The following is a 16,830-nucleotide window of genomic DNA, read 5'->3' as shown; positions in this document are numbered from 1 at the left end:
AGAAAAGGAAAGCTGCCAGTCATAATCTTTGTTTTTGTTTCTTTTTTGTTCTTGTTATTTCAGACAGGGTTTTTCTCTGTCCTGGAACTCACTCTGTAGACCAGGATGGCCTTGAACTCAGAGATCCATCTGCCTCTGCCTCCTGAGTCCTGGGATTAAAGGCATATGCCACCACCACCTGGTGCCAGTCTTAATCGTATAAAAAGCTATTAACCTGTAAACCATTGAAAATAATTAAGACATACAAGTTAATAGTCAGTCACCTTATAAATGATCAAATTCTTTACTGTGTTCAGAACTATACTTGTAGCTGTGCAAAGTACAAGAATAAGTTTTATTTGGTCATATATGTGTGTATGTGTAGATATATGTTTATAAATGTGTGTGTGTGTGTGTGTGTGTGTGTGTGTTTACAAGGTAAAGCCTAAAACAAGTAACTAAAAACAAAGGTTTGTCTTACTAACAAGCTTCTTATTAAAGGATAAACAGGTTTTAGCTCTAACTTTTACTATTCTTTTATTTAAAGAACTTGCTTTGCAACGACTGCTCTCAGTAATCAACTACCTATATATGTTTCATGGTAAATGATTAGATAAAAAATTTAAGGCTTATATAAATTATAAAGGTCTAAAAATAATTTAAGTTGCAAACACTGGAGTATATAAAAACCTTAATTAGTTATGAGGGTCTAAAAAATAATTTGAGGTATATAAGTACAAGTTATACAGATATAAAAATGATTTTTTTTTTTTTTTTGGATTTTCAAGACAGGGTTTCTCTGTGTAGTTTTGTGCCTTTCCTGGAACTCACTTTGTAGACCAGGCTGGCCTTGAACTCACAGAGATCCACCTGCCTCTGCCTCCGGAGTGCTGGGATTAAAGGCGTGCGCCACCACCGCCTGGCATAAAAATGATTTAAAAAGAGAGATGTTTCAGATTTCTTTCCCCCCTCTGTGCTATTGTTATTCTAAGATTTCAAAAGGTCAGAGTTTAAACACTGATCAATAGAATTCTGATAATCTGGGAAAGTGCTGACTACTATTATCAGTCACAAGCTCACGATTTTAAATTTCTTTTGGTTATCTACTAAGCATAGAATTAAAGATGCTTCTCATCATGCTAAAAACATCTCTATCCAATATATTCAACCCTGCAGAAAAAAAAAGAATGTCCGTGCCTTTTAACCCAAAGCTGTAGCTTTTGCTATGACTCAAAGGCATGCGTCTACTCCAGCTGTTTTACAGACACCTGTTCGCTGCTCTTTCTACAATGTGGATTTCAGTACAGATCACAAACTGATAATGTAAGCTTTAGGGAGTCAAGAAAGTCATAAGACTCGGATCCATCTCTCACGGGTCAAATGGACTCCAGATAAGAACTCCTGTTAATCAGTGGCCTAAGCTCCCCCGCCTACTGCCTCTCCCTGAGGGGGGAACTCCAAATGTAATAGTTTCCATGAAGTCCTTTAACTTCTGGTGGACACCATCCAGAGATCAGCTGCGGACTGTAAACGGCCCCAAAGGTGATCTACACAACACCAGCTGCATGTAAGTCCTACAAAACCAGAAAGCCCTGGCTTTGCTGAAGATTGATGTAAACCAATCCAGTTGATGTGCTTGCTCCTTGTCTCTTCATCTGGGTCAGCGTGATATCTTCTGACACCCCATTGCCCTACTCCCTTCCTGGCCTTTGACTAATCCAGACTTCCTGGGCTCTGCCAATGACATCCTAATTGTAGCTGAGAAGCAGTTACAGAAGAGAGTACACCACCCCTTGTCAACAAAATGCTGGAATGTTAGAGCCAAAGAAAACTCCCCCAAAGAAAATCTTCCTGACAGAAGGGACAATGATAGCTATATATAATGCCTATGCGACCCTGGCTGTCCTGGAACTCACTGCATAAACCAGGCTAGCCTAAAACTCACAGAGATCCTCCTGGGTGCTAAGATTAAAGGCATGTGTCACCACTGCCCGGCCAGTCTTTATTGTTGTTGTTTTTAATTCTAAAGATTTACTTAAGTGGTGTGTGTGTGTGTGTGTGTGTGTGTGTGTGTGTGTGTGTGTGTGTGTGTGTAGAGGGGTAAGTGCATATGTTCACAGGTGTCTGTCAAGTCCAGAAGAGGGCTTCAGGTCCCCTTAGAGCTGGAGTTATAGGTGGTTATGAACTCTTTGATATGAGTGCTGGGAACTGAACTCAGGTCCTCTGCGAGAGCCATTGTACAGCCTCCTCGGTTTGTTTGAGACAATCTCTCACTGGCTTGATACTTGCAGATCAGGCTAGACTGGACGGCAGTGAACAGGGGCCTCCTGTGTCTGCCTCCACAGCGCTGGGATTTCCAGTGTGGTGCCAGGCTCTTTGACACGGATTCTAGGGCTTGACCTCAGACTCACGTTCACACAGCAAGTGCCTGGCCTACTGAGCCTCCCACCAGCCCCTAAAGAATAATTTTAAACACACTTTTTCTAGAATTCATAAATAGTAACATATTTGACTCACATTTCAGCTATAAATGAAAACTCAAGTCACCGTGGTGACAAACGGATGGCATTTTTGTTCACAGAAATAAAACAAAAATAAGCCCATGTCACACATTGCATAAACAATAACCCTGATGATGCTGAAAGAAAACTATTTTTATACTCTTGGTTTTAAATTTTTTTGTGTGTGATAGTGGATTTGTGATTGTCTTCCTGAAATGGGATCTTGTTAGAAGCCCAGGCCTGGTACTAGCACTGTGTAGACCCAGCTGGCCTCAGGCTCCTTTGTCTTGGCCTCTCCACGCTGGGATCACAGACCTGTGCCACCATGCCTGACTTTTCTGACAGTTTGACAGAAGCAGAGAAAACCAACAACAAGATGACCTCGTCCTCTGTTACTTCTGTTATAATATTTCAGGACCCTGGTTTTCCCGGCCAGACGCGTTGAGGTGTGCCGCATCCTCTCTGTCCTCACCGTGTGCACTTGCCTCTGCATGTGAGCCATGGCAGCATTCCAGACAGCTGCCGATGGAGGCGACTCACAGAAACTGCCTGGGTCAGCTCAAAATATTTTTAAAAGAGATGCAAATTGAGGTAGAGGGAAGAGAAAAAAAATCCTCCTCTGACAAGCAGCCATATTTTGGGCTGATTTAGCTCAAGCTCCCACAGATGTGCTATCTGTCTTCTCTATTTAGTTTCCTGTGGATTTAAGAAAGCAGATTCGGGATCCGGCTGTTGTTGCGCCCCGTGTAATAGTACACATTAAAGGTTGCCCCTTCTCAACAGTCTCCGGAAACAACGATAAATCTGGATAGTACATTAGACTGTATGGCACTATGGACTTTAATAACTACTGTGTGTTTTCTTTACTTTTGTGTATGTGCATCTGTGTCTGCAGAGACCGGAAGCAGACGTTGGATCCCCTGGTCCTCACACGTGGTGGTAGATGCTTTACCCACTCAACCATCTTCCCAGCCCCCAAACGAACAGATTTGGAGTATTTGCTGGGGCCACGTGAAGGGGTTTTCACATGCTTTGATTCTATCCTCACAACACCTCTGCAAGAATATTATGAGTGATATCTAGGGTCCCCGTTCTATTTTGCTTTTCTGTTACCATGATAAAACATTCCGACTATAGGCAATTTGGGAAGGAAAAGGTCTATTTTACTTTACAGTCTCAGTAACAGTCTGTCACTGAGGGAAGTCAGGGCAGGAACTGAAGCAGAAACCTTGGAGGAAGACTCCTCCTTCTCTTATACTCAGGATAGCTTTCTTATCAAGTCCAGGCCCATCTGCCTAGCCATGGCGCTGCCCATAGTGGGCTGGGACCTCCTATCTCAATGATCAGTCAAGAAAATCTCTCGTAGACATGCCCCAGGCCAGTCTGATCTGAACAACTCTTCACTCGAGGTTCCCTCTTTGAGTGATAACAAAACCCAGCCTGGACATTCCTGTGACCGCAAGTGGACTCCCCAGCCTTTGCTACTCTGGGCAAATTTGATTAACCATTCAGAATAATGCATAATAGTAAATAGCCATGTCATGCGCTCCAGGAGGTGAGTCCCTATACATGTCTCAAATTGTACTGGGAGTTTTTCTCTTTCTTTTTTAGGTTGTCTCCAGATGGAAGAACAGATGACAATGTTTATCCATGCAGCTAAACCCAGAGTGGAGATCTTCAAGCACGAAAGTCTCCTCGGGAAGACACCGACAGAAATTAGGTGATGGGCAGCACTTTGCCATCCCGAATTCTTTTCTTCCATGCCAATATTTTCTAGGACACTAACATTCTCAATGCACTTGTCCATAGACTCCCTTTCTTTCACAAAATAATGGCTAAATTGTCTAAAGGCAATATTCCTAGAGCTAGATGCATGTCAGGTTTCAAGAGCAATCTGGCTGTGATACTGTGTCACCCCATTATCACCTGTGTGGCTGATCTGTCGGGCTAGGTGGGGCATCTGCTTCCTCCCTCACCGCTCTGTGTGAAGCATCCTGAACCTCCCTAATGGAGGAGGACCTCTCTCTGATCGGTAGTATGTGGGAAGCCGCGCATCCCTGCTAGAACCTCTGCATAAGCTCTCAGAGCTGCTTTTAAATCAGGACACAAAATTTTTAAGGCTCTAAAGAATGTGAAGAATTTGCAATGGTAGAATTCCAGAAACCATGAAACACTAAGAGAGAGAGATCTTGGCCTTTCAAATAAATGTTAGCCAATATTCTACTTTTGAGTCAACCCAGAGAACAACTTTTTTATCCACTCCCTAACCTATTTAGCTCATGAACCATCTGAAGGTCATACCCCTCTGCCGGCAAAAAGGACTTTCTTCTCACCCTAGCCTCTTCTATTTCTTTTAAATATGCTAATTTTTTTCAATTGGCTGTTATTTTCATGCATTTTTATTTGGGTGCTTTGGGATCATTGGAGAACAGGAAATATCTTTCCACCACTGCTATTGCCTATGCAAATACTGAATTCATACCCTGAAACAATTTGTCAAAACGACAGTTGTCATAGTTTGGGCTTTCATTGCTGCGAAGAGACACCATGACCACAGCAACTCTTAGAAAGAAAACACTTCATTGGGGTGGCTGGCTTACAGTTTCAGAGGTTCCATCCATTATCATCATGATGGGGAGCATGGTGGTGTGCAGAGCTGAGAGTGTGCTACATCTTGACTTGCAGGCAACAGGAAGTCGCTGACAGCCATGCTGAGGGAAGCTTGAGCGGAAGGAACCTCAGACCCCGCCCCACAGGGACACACTTCCCCCACAAGGTCACTCCCTTTGAGGGTCATTTTCTTTCACACCACCACAACAGTATTAAGAGAAAGTCTCTTAGAGAGGGATTAAGTCCTCACATATGATATTAACAACTCAACCCAGTAAAGCGCTCGAGGGAATTAACTGGCCCCTCCCCTTTTCTTCTCTCTTTCCACCACATGGGGAGAGGACATCAGTCCCTTTAGGACAAAGCAACCAGGCCGCATTTTGGGAAAAGGGACGGGGCCCCTACCAGACACTGAATCTCCCAAGGACTTAAGCTTGAACATCTTGGCCTCTAGAACTGTGGGAAGTAAATTTCTGTTCTGGTATTTTATTCTAACCACACACATATTTATTTTAATCAACAAATAGACTAGAATACTAACCACTATAAATTTTTAGCTATAGGCTTTTTTTTTTTTTTTTTTTTACTTTAAAACATTTAGGTCTCTAATAGAGTCTGCGTTCATATGCCACTGTGGCCATATCTTCCCTCTGCCTTCTCAACAAGCCAAAAGCTTCCTGCCAAGTACTTCGAGGCCCTGGTTTGCTCAGATCTCCTTCCTTTGCCCTGGTTGTATGTTATTTTATCCACAGCAGTTACTCTGCAGAAAATGTTTTATAACTTGAAACATTAAAAGATGTGTTTAATCTTTGGAGGGAGAGGCAGAGTTGGGGTGGCAGTGAACACCTGTAAGCGTAGCAGCTGAGAGGCTGAAAGAGAAGGGGGTTGAGTTTAAGGCTAGCCTGGGCTACACACTGTCTCAAAAAAATTAGGATGGTCATGTGTATGAATGTTTTTAGATTAGGAGGGAAACCATTGCTGCAACTTCAGGAACATTCAGGAATAATCAGTCTGGGAGATGATGTGTCCTTACAGGGGATTCTACAGTGGGTTCTACAGTTAGAATGTTTGCCCTTGCAAAACTCACGAGGACATTTAACTGCGTCAAGAGTAGGACTCGTTAGGCATGATTAGGACACTTTGAGCGGTCCTGACCTCACGGGTTAAGCACAGATTTACCCTCCATTGCTTTCTTCCCTTTCCACCCCTGTCATGTGATGACCCAGCATACGGCAGCTCCCACCGGCTCGTGTGCCTTGATTTTGGACCTCCCAGCCTCCAGACCCAAGAAAAAAATAACATATTCTTTTACAGCCGCACCAAATGGACTAAGCCGGGATGTTAAGTGTTAATGCAAAAGATAAAAGTTAGTTGGTAAGTTTACCAGAATTCTGGAAATCCGTGAAGCAGCAGCATGAGTGGTCTGCCCCTTTCTCCAGCAGCGACGTAGTGGAATCTTAGCCCCGAATCCTGAAAGTGGGAAGAACGGATAACCTGATAATGAGCACCATCAGACTATGACACTTAGAATTTCCATTTAGCCAAAAACACTCTCACTTAAATTATCTTAGCATTAAGAAATAAATATTAATTTAACAGCGTGAGTTATCAATAGGATAAATGGGCCCATTCGCCTTTTGGGGCATTTCCTTTAGAAAACCCCTCTTTGTTCTACTATCAGGTCAATGTATGCGTTTGAACTTCTGAAGCAACATCACAACGTGGTCTTCATCTTTGTGAGGGGTCACGTTTCATCTCCTTCAGGATATGTAAATAATTCTGATCTGAATCTCAGTTTTGCTAAGTCTGTCTCGGGTACTCTGCTCAGCTTGGCCGTCAGAAGCGAATCATCAGTTATGTAACTCACACCCTCTTCTCTTATTTTTAGGTATCTCCTTCCCACACTATTATCTTGAGTGTTTCATATATGGTCCCCTGGCTTCCTGTTCCTCCTGTGTGTGCTTCTAACAGGGGGATATACCAAGTATCCAAGACATCACTGTGCACGTGGAAGATAAGCTAGACCGAGGAAAAGAAAAGGAATGGGAACAAGAGAAGAATACAGGAGACAGGAAAACAGAGGATAGAAGAAAAGCAAAGTCCCAAAAGTATGAACGATAGTAGAGGTCAAAAGCTGAGCACGGACCCTGGGCTTTGACGTGAAAGAGTCTGGCAGGTCATTTCATTCAACTCTATCGAGTTACAGGTTTAGAAAATGAGGCCCAGGGGCTGAGGCTGTGGTGCAGCGGCCCAGTGTTTGCTTTTCGAGACCCTGGCTTAGGGTCCCAGTGCAGCAATCCCCTCCCCCAAATGAGGCCCAAACAAGTCACATAAGTCACAAAGGTTGTTGGGAGGGCTGGAGGGCCGAGGCTATAGCTCAGTGGCGGAGTGGCATTTACCTGGCATGACCAAGGCCTTGGGCTGGTCCCAACATCACTAAATCAATAGAAGTAGAGAGGAATGTAGTAACTAGGGGACTAGAATCACCACTGTGTCTATATCTTAGTTCTGTTTCTGGGAAAAAGGAAGGCATTCTGAGGAACCTCACAATGACCCATAGGCTGCATTTTGTCCATAAGTTAGACAGCTAACAAATGTGAACTTGCTGTTACCTTTTAAAAACTGTTTTAGTGGTCTTGTAGAATGAAATGCTATGGCTGCTGGGCTGGATTTAATAAATACTTTATTTTACTGGGTATATGCCAGGTCAATAATTATAATAATGAATTATACTAAGTTCTAAGTCTGTTGAACTTAGGTTCATTTTTCTGTTTTGTTTTCTTGTTTTGTTTTGTTTTTTTTTCCAAACGTGAACGCACTTAATTCTTACATCTTTTTCAGACTTCTCCTGCCTTTCTGAACCCCAGTTGCTGGGGAATTTAGCTGCTGATAGAAAGTCAGGGCTCAGTAACATAAATATCTCCTCGTATGTTGCCTTTGAAAGGCTCCTGAGTCAGACTGTAGGGCGGGCGTATCACAGAGACTGTTTCACTCTACCACCTGGCGTCAGGAAATAGAATGTCTGTGGGCTGTGACAGAAGTTGGGACAAGCATTGACAATGGACATCTGTTTGTATGGTTGACACCTTTTCTAAGCAGAGCAAAGGAAGCTTTATCAGGGAGAAGTGGACACCTACTTTTTATTCCATTACTCTGGTCCCTGACTGCTCACATGGGCATTCCTCACAAACACACACCATTTCTTAACTGTTTAGAGCTGCCTAGGTCATCTGAAATCAGAAATGACTTTCCAAAGAGCTGTCCATTCGCTCCATCTCAAAAAGCCTAAGACAGCAGGAGCATTGTTCTGCAGCTGATCCGAGCCCTAAAAGGCAGAAAGGGTGACCGGAGACGGCCTCTCCTTGCAGTAGGAAAGGGGGTAGAATTATTAGAGTTGTTCCGGCAGGAGGAGGATCCGGTTAGAGAAATTCCACATAGAAATAGTCTCCCCCCACCCCACAGACGAGAAAAGGAGAAAGCAGACAGACATAAACTGAGCCCCCGTCCAGCTCCCAGCCCTGTCCCTCCTGCCTCCCGGAGCCCACAGTGCGTCCGGCGCCCTCGGCGCCCGCCGCTCCCACGGCCCCCACCCGCGTCACGCTCCCTCCCCTCGCTCCAGGCGCGCGCCGGCCTTCACCTTGATCCGCACGTAGCAGTGGGTCCCCAAGGAGGGGTCGTTCAGGCACGCCGGAGGGTTGGCCCGGGCGGCCCGGCGGAAGGTCTGCGCGGGTGCCCTGCCGATGCTCCACAAAAGTTTGAGCAGGTGGACGGAGGCGCACAGCCCGCAGTAGCCGTACACCAGGGACCAGTAGAGCAGGGCGCGCAGCGCGGGCACCAGGCGGGGCGGGCGCGGCGGGGCCATGGGGCGGCCTTGCGGGAGCCGAGCTGCGGCGTCCCTCCCGCGCCTGCCGCCCTCCCCGCGCGCCTGCCCGGCCCCGCACACGCCGCGCGCCCAGGCCTCGGGGACCGCGCAGAGCGAGGCCTGGGTGCTTGTCCTACGCCCGGGCCACTTCCCTAGTGCCGGGCGAAAGGAAGGCGCCGCGGAGCGCCATTCCGGGGTCCTGCCGAAGCGTCCTGCTCGGAACAGGTTCAAGCCCTGGCTCCCGGATAACCGGGAATGCCTCAGGCCTTCTTCTGGATGCGAGAAGCACGGAGGGCGGGAGGGACTTTTGTACTAAATTGCGTCCATTATTTCTTCAGGTAGGTACGCTTGGCAAGCTCTTGCAGATGTTAACTGTTCAACTTCACCGTTTCTTCAAAGTTACCAGCTCAGCCAGCAACAGAGCAAAAGGCACTTTAGACCAAGGCGCAGGCAGCCAGTCGGTCTGTTCCCCGGCTTTAGCAAGGTGTTCTCCCTCACCCTCCCTCCTCCTCCTTAATCTTCCCCTCCCCTTCCCTCTTCCGATCCCCATTGGTGTAGATCCCGCAATAGTTTATCAAGTCTCCGGTTAAGAAATATTCATTCTCTCTTCATTCTTCCCACTCTCCCCTCCCCTCCCCTCCCCTCCCCTCCCCTCCCCTCCCTTCTCCCCTCCCCTGCCAGTGTGTGTGTGTGTGTGTGTGTGTGTGTGTGTGTATGTATTTGTGTGTGTGTGTGTGTGTGTGTGTGTATGTATGTATGTGTGACTGCCTCAAGGGAAAGAGGTGAGTGATGGAGCAGGACCTCCCCTCCCCTCCCCTCCGCTCCCCTCCCCTCCGCTTCCCTCCCCTCCCCTGCAGTGTGTGTGTGTGTGTGTGTGTGTGTGGTCTGCAGGTGCCTACAGAGGCCAGAAGGGGGCGTTGGATCCTCTGGAGGGGGTGTTACAGGTGTTTGTGAGTCTGCGCCCTCCTCTCCTCTTGCTAGGAACTGAGTTCAGGTCCATGGAAAAAGAAGTGCTCTTATTGCCGAGCCATCTCTGCCCCGTTCCTTACATCTGTGTAACTTGGGGCTGTTATAATTACATCTACATAAAATGTTTTGTGTGTAAACATTTTTATTTTTTCATTTCACCTAGCAATGAGATTGAAGGGCCAGGCAGGTAAATGGAACTTTGGCTTCCAGAGAGAATCAAACTGGTTCCCAGAATGCAAACCAGAATTCTAAAGGCCCTGGGTTCAATTCCTACTCCAAAAAAATGGTGACCATACTGGACTCACCAACAATCTGAGAGAGTCATTGTTGAGTCCCATTCTTGAAAGCACTAGGTACTGAACTCTTCTTAATTTCAGTCACTCCAGAGGTACACAGTGAACGCTGGATTCTAAATAGAAGGAGGAACTGTCTTCAGGAAGGGAGGAAGTTGCCAGAGGGCAGAGCATGGAGGAGGGCAGCTTGGGAAGGTCGATGAATTAGGACAAAATATGTGTCTGAATATGCCATAATAAAACTTACTACTTTGTATACTAACTTAAATAATCAATAAAAGAGTGAAACTTAATGTGAATTTCTTTCTCTAATGGTGAATAGTATTAGGTCTCTTGAAGTGTGATCCTAATTAGTCTTTAACAATAAAAACTCAGATATAAAGGGTAGTGTTGAAAGATCAGAGAAACAGAGCAGCAGCCACTAGAGACATCCTACGAATCCTCTGACCAAAAAGGGGAGTTGAGATCCTGTTTGCACCCGCTTTACATTCCTGTCTCCGCCTCCCTAATGCTGGGACTAAAGGTGGGCACCACCACCTCTGGCTGTGTTTCTATTTTAGACTGGTTCAATCTCAAGGTGACCTTGAACTCCTGATCTTCCTGCTTCTCCTCCCAAGTGCTGGGATTAAAGGTGTGTGCCACTGCCTGGCTTCTATGGTTAACTAGTGGCTAGCTCCAACCTCTGATCTCCAGGCAAGCTTTATCTGTCAGAACACAAACAAAATATCTTACAACATCCTCTCTGGTTTGGTCACATGTCCCTCAAATACACTCTTCTTTGACAAAGCAGCTATAGAGTCTTCTACGTGGTGTTGATCCCCATCCCCAGGATGGAGCCAGGGCCTATCGGGGTGGTAGGCCTGCACGCACCAGTACTGGGCTTTACTCACAAATACCTTTATTCTTGTTTTTTAGGCTTTCTTACAGAGGAGTTTGAGAGTTCCTCATAGTTTATTACAAACCTTTGTTAAACATAATGTGGTTTGTCTTTCTCCTTATTTGTATTTGTCTTTTCAGAGGAAAAAAAGCTTTTTAATCTTGGTGAAGTCAAATTTGTCAGTTTTTCCATTTATTACTCATCCTTTTAATGTCAAGTCTAAAAACTCTTGGCCTAGCCAGTACAGCCTTACAGATTTTTATTATGTACACAGTGTTCTGCCTGCATGTATGCTTGCAGGCCAGAAGAGGGCACCAGATCTCATTACAGATGGTTGTGAGTCACCATGTGGTTGCTGGGAATTGAACTCAGCACCTCTGGAAGAGCAGCCAGTGCTCTTAACTACTGAGCCATCTCTCCAGCCTGAGCCTAAAGATTTTTAAGTTTTATTATAGTCTTAAGTTGCTTATGATGCAGTTTTTGTATAAGATGTGAGGTTTTGCTTGACATTCATGTATATTAGATTCTCCAGTGGCACTTGTTGGCAAGCTACCCTGTCTCTAGTGAGCTCCCGTCTACTGGATTGCATCTTCACCACAGCTCTTTATGTCTGAGGTCTCCACTCCATGCCATTCCATTGACCGAAAGTATCGGGGTTGTGTCTTTTCTTTCTCTCTCTTTTCATGGTCCTTGTTGTATGTGTTCTGTATGTTCTTGTTGATATCTCCTAGTCTGCAACGGTTCCTTTGCAGCACATGCTTGGAGGGAACTGCTACGTGACTATCAGAGAGAGTTGAATATACAACTATTGGCTCTTAGGAAAGAGCATATTTTACAAATCGGTTATGTGCATTGAGTCTGATTGCTGGTGTGTGAGCTCCCATTAATCCTCCCCAACATATGATGATAAAAATATCATTTTAGCTAATAATGCGTTAAGATCACTATCATATATGGCTTCAGTTTTGTTTCCCTCAATAACTAAGAAGCTGAATGTTCAGTATCCACACACATCTCCTAAACTCTCATCAGGCCAAGAGTTAGCAATGCCTGTGTGTTGTTCTCAATTCTCTAGGCTTCCAGTCAGGTGTAACCAAGAGATTGGATTGTGGTCAATGAGTTGTGAGTTCAAGATTTCTCTTTCGAGTCTGGCCTGTAGCAGGAATCTTAGAGAGTCTTATTAATAAAACAAACCCAGAGCCAAGTGCTGGGGTGAAGCTGGAAGATCAGAGAGACAGAACAAGCCACAGCTAACTTTACCTGGCCAACTTCTCAGCTGGTCTTGTTTCCTCAGACTGGAAGCCTCTGTGTCCTCATATCTGAATGACTCTCAGCTGAACTGTGCTGCTAGAAGCCTGAAAGCTTAACCAGCCAAATGCTTCTAGTTTCCGGTCTTCACGCCTTATATATCTTTCTGTTTTTGCCATCACTCCCTGGGATTAAAGGCGTGAGTCACCATGCTTGGCTGTATCCTATGTGGCCTGGAATTTCCAGAGATCCAGAGGGATTTCTACCTCTAGAATGCTAGGATTAAAGGCGTGTGTGCCACCATTTTCTAGCCTTTGTATCTAGTGGCTATTCTGTCTCTGACCCTAGATAAGTTTATTAGGGTGCACAATATTTTGGGGAACACAATACCACCACACTGGCCATTAAAAACCTTTCCATGAACAATGTGGTTTGAGTGAGAATGACCCCAATAGGTTCGTGTTTGAATATTTTGTTCTCAGCTGGTGGAACTGTTTGTGAAGCGTTAGGAGATGTGGCCTTGTTGGAGGAGGTGTATCACTGTGGTTGGGCTTTGAGGTTTCAAAAGCCCTCACCATTCCCTCTCAGCCCCTCTGCCTCCTGCTTGTGGATCAAGGTGTAAGCTCTCAGCTACTGCTCCAGTGCCGTGCCCGCTGCCTCTGAAACTGCAAGCCCCCAATAAACTCTTTCTTCTAAATTGCCTTATTACAGCAACTGAAAGGTAACTAAGACAAGGGATTCCTCCCTTGAATCCCCCCACACTCTTCAGAGTTCTTTCTCCCCTCTTAAAAAAAAAAAAAACTATGTAAACTCTGCGAAAACACAAAATGAAACAAAAGCCTTCCATTTGATCATCTGATCCTATTTTCTTGTGGTCCATCCACAGCAGAGACCACATGGTCTAGGTGGAGAAACTAGAAACAATAGGCCACACTGTGTAGATCGAGGGTAGACATTGTGGAAATGCTGCCTCATTCCAGCGCCAATTCATAGTTTTACTGCATTCAGAATTGCAAGCTGACATACACTGCTAGTTTTGTTTTTCAGCAAAGACTTGTCATCCTTTCTATACACACAGAACTATGATCTACAATGTGAAAGGACCCTGCAGTCAGCAATGAACTGCACACAGCTTTGCCTTCCCTCATGCAAAAGCTAATATCTCACCAACCTAGACTCCCATCCATGCACACCCTCCTGTGGCAAACAGTTCAGAACAGGACTAACAGAAACTATGTGACATGGCACCAGCAGCAGCCATGATTAACACACCTTACTGATAACCAGCTGCCCCCTAAGGACACTGCCCAAAGAGAAAAGCTGTATTCAGATATGCAATGAGAAAATGCACAAGATTAGCACACACTTTAGTACTGAAAAGAAAGACATTCAAAAATCTCCACATCTCAAGCTCACAGGCCTTTTTCTTTCAAAGCTTTGAAGTTTGAATTCCTCTGCCCTAGTATTTTTGTTGCTGATAACTCATTTATATTTGGTGAAATTAAAGTAATCTCTCTAAAATAGCTATTCTCTTTGATGCTTACAAATTTTGTTTATGGTATTATGATGGCCACTGAAAAATATCTTAGGTATGGTTTTATTTTTCACAGTTCTTGGAATATTATACTTCCAAGACAAAAAGCCAGGTATGGTGGTGGCTCATACCTCCAATTCTAGCACTGCATGAGTCTGGAGTGGAATCATTGGGGCGACCTTTCCTCAAGAGTGACAATAGAGGATGCCCAACACCCACCTCTGTCCTGCAGACACACACACACACACACACACACACACACACACCTATACATGTACAAAACAAGCAAAACCAAATCTCTGTCTCTCTGTCTCTCTCTGTCTCTCTCTGTCTCTGTCTCTCTCTCTCTCTCTTTCACACACACACACACACACACACACACACACACACAGCTAGATATCTACAAGAATTCATTTTTTCTCAATTTTAAGGAACTCAAAATTGTTGTTTGCTCAAAAAATGACTTTTGTTATTCCTGGTTGTTTTCAGGGATTCTCATTAGATATGTGTTAGATCTTTTAATTATATCCAGCAGATCAACGGTTGGCAAATTTTCTAACACATTGTCAGTAAGAGGTCAGATGGTAAGTGCTGTGACCCGCGCAGCTGGGGTACGAAATCTGGCGAGGGACGCCGAGGTTAATGCCGAGGTTAAACAGCATTCAAGACACCCAGTTATTCGTACCAACATGGGCTTATATACCCCTCCAACAGCAGGGGTCAAGGAACGGCTACTCTGTATCCAGAGGCAAGCCAGACACTGCTTTCCAAACAGGAAAACAACAGGGGAACTGATCCCCAGCACCCTCCAGAACCCAACTGCACATTTCACACAAACAACTTAACTGGGACAGGACAAAAAAGGGCATTTAAAATTAAGGCAGCAAACTTATTGCTGCCGACATGTCCTCCCTTTTTACTTTCAAAAGGAACACATTGGCTAGAACAGCCTGTGGAAAATCAGATAGCCCCTGTCTTAGGTCACCTGTTGCAATCTCCAAACTTACCCGTCACTTGGGCTGCCCTTATGCCCCCTGCCTTAGGTCGCATGAGGACAACAGGAGTTGCCCATCTCTGGGTACTATCTGTCAACATTTGCAACCACACTTGTGCAGATTCAGAGGGTGACATGGCCAGAAGGGCTTGCTTGGTTACCTGTCGGTGTGGAGTGAACTGGCGTTGCCATCGGCATAGCAGAAATAACCCAATTCCCATACCACCAGCACAGATTAATAAGAGGGAAACAGACCCTGCCCATCCAGTGATCCACCCAGCAGCTTTAGACATTAATGACCATCAGGTCTGCTCATTTACAGGAACAACTCTAGTTTCATTAATCCTTACAATAGCATGTGCTAACTGAATTGTATAGTTCAAAAATGTTCCATTCCAAGGCCCTCACAAATAACCATTCAATTCTGCAGCTTTGGCTGATGCATTAAAAGCTGCATGAGGGGTTATACAAACTTCTGACATTCCATAAGCACATAACATATGTTGGCGTATCCACAACATATCTATTTGTTCTTGTAACAGTGCTGCTTGCTGATTAAGCATCAGAATTCCAAAGTGTAATTGTCTGTTCAATGTTTGCTGAATGTCCAAGGCACCAGCCAACCTCTCAGATAATGTGTTGATAACTGTAGCCTGTTGAACAGTCTGAGATAATGCAAGCCCAGCAGCTGTAGCAGCAACAGCAGATGCAGCCACAGCCGCAACAATTGCAGCACCAATGCCAAAGTCTCTTCTTGTCCTTTTCAGCTGCAGCGGAAACTGATCAGAAGGACTCTCCAGAGGCATCACTGCAAATGCAGGTATTCTCACAATCACTGCATGGGACCAATTTGCACTCCAGCAATTATTCAAGCTACAATTCAGAACTGAACAGTTTAGTAGTCCCTCCCCTCCCACATCACCATTCCAAACAACAAAAAGGGGAAGGAGCACTTACACAGGGCATGGAAATAATAGGGAAAGCATGTGTAGAATTAACATCGATGGATTCTTCAAAACTAGATGATGCATTCCAAAAAGCAGTTCCATTAATAGCCATGCCATTGCTACTCAGGACGAGGCAATCATGAAAGCTGCCTTTCAGATTCAAGGAGATATCATTGGTATCACTCTTGCCAGCTGTCTTAGAGTTTTATATTGCTGGCAGCAGTACCAATTGTCCAATTAGAAGAAAATATAGCAGGAAAAACAGGGCTATCAATACTCACAGGCAGTAACACAGGTGGATTTCTTACTAAACTCCATAACGGCTCAGCTTCTCCCTGAGGCATCATCATGGGCATCATCATCAGCCACAGTATCCACAGATGCATTTTTATCAATCTCTTCTGCTGGGCGTATACACCTTTCTGGGAGCCAAATGGGCTTTTCAGCACCTGGAGGATAAACACACACAGCTCCCCTCACCCTGGCCAACATAGGGGCAGGAGACTGCCAGGTATGGGTGGCTAAATCCTTCCATCGCACCTGTAAGACCTGCAGGGCTGTACTTACAGGCAGTGACGAGGCAGTCATGTGTTTGTGTTTACAACCAATGAGAAGGCAGAACAGAAAGACTATTTAAAGACATACACACAGGAAGTAGCTCTCTTTCAGGGAGGTAGAAGCACTGCAGGAGGAAGGGTAAGGTTTTAGCTCTGAGCTCTGACCTCTTGGCTTTCTCTTTTACATTGGTTCTGTGTTTCTTATTTAATAAGACGGTTGGTTGCATCTACATCTGGCGCCCATTTGCCGGTAGGAGGATCCCGGAGTTTGAGGCCGGCCTAGGAGGCTTGGGAGAAGCTTCGGCCCGGACTGAGCCACAAACAGTGGTGGGACCATGGAAGCAGTGGCTACTGCTCCACGTTGCCAGCTCCTTCTCATGGTGTTGTTGACTGCGGTGATGCTGCTACCTGGGACGAAGGGTTTACTGCTGCTGTTACAGAGAAGAATTGCCAGGACCA

General features: G+C 45.2%; 1 protein-coding gene across 1 annotated transcript in view; it reads right to left on the bottom strand.

The window, feature by feature from the left end:
* The window catches only part of Ephx4 (epoxide hydrolase 4), a 31,407-nt gene extending 22,340 nt beyond the window's left edge, over nucleotides 1-9,067 (bottom strand). Inside the window, exons 1-2 of the mRNA XM_028867372.2 lie at nucleotides 8,728-9,067; nucleotides 6,475-6,560 (exon numbers count right to left, since the gene is read on the bottom strand). Of these exons, the coding sequence (XP_028723205.1) occupies nucleotides 6,475-6,560; nucleotides 8,728-8,952 (311 nt within the window). The 5' untranslated portion in view covers nucleotides 8,953-9,067. The remainder of the gene's footprint in view (nucleotides 1-6,474; nucleotides 6,561-8,727) is intronic.
* Nucleotides 9,068-16,830: the final 7,763 nt, after the last annotated feature.

Source organism: Peromyscus leucopus, chromosome 10 (genome assembly GCF_004664715.2).
Source record: "Peromyscus leucopus breed LL Stock chromosome 10, UCI_PerLeu_2.1, whole genome shotgun sequence".
Lineage (NCBI taxonomy): Eukaryota > Metazoa > Chordata > Mammalia > Rodentia > Cricetidae > Peromyscus > Peromyscus leucopus.
This window is presented reverse-complemented; position numbering and strand designations above follow the sequence as displayed.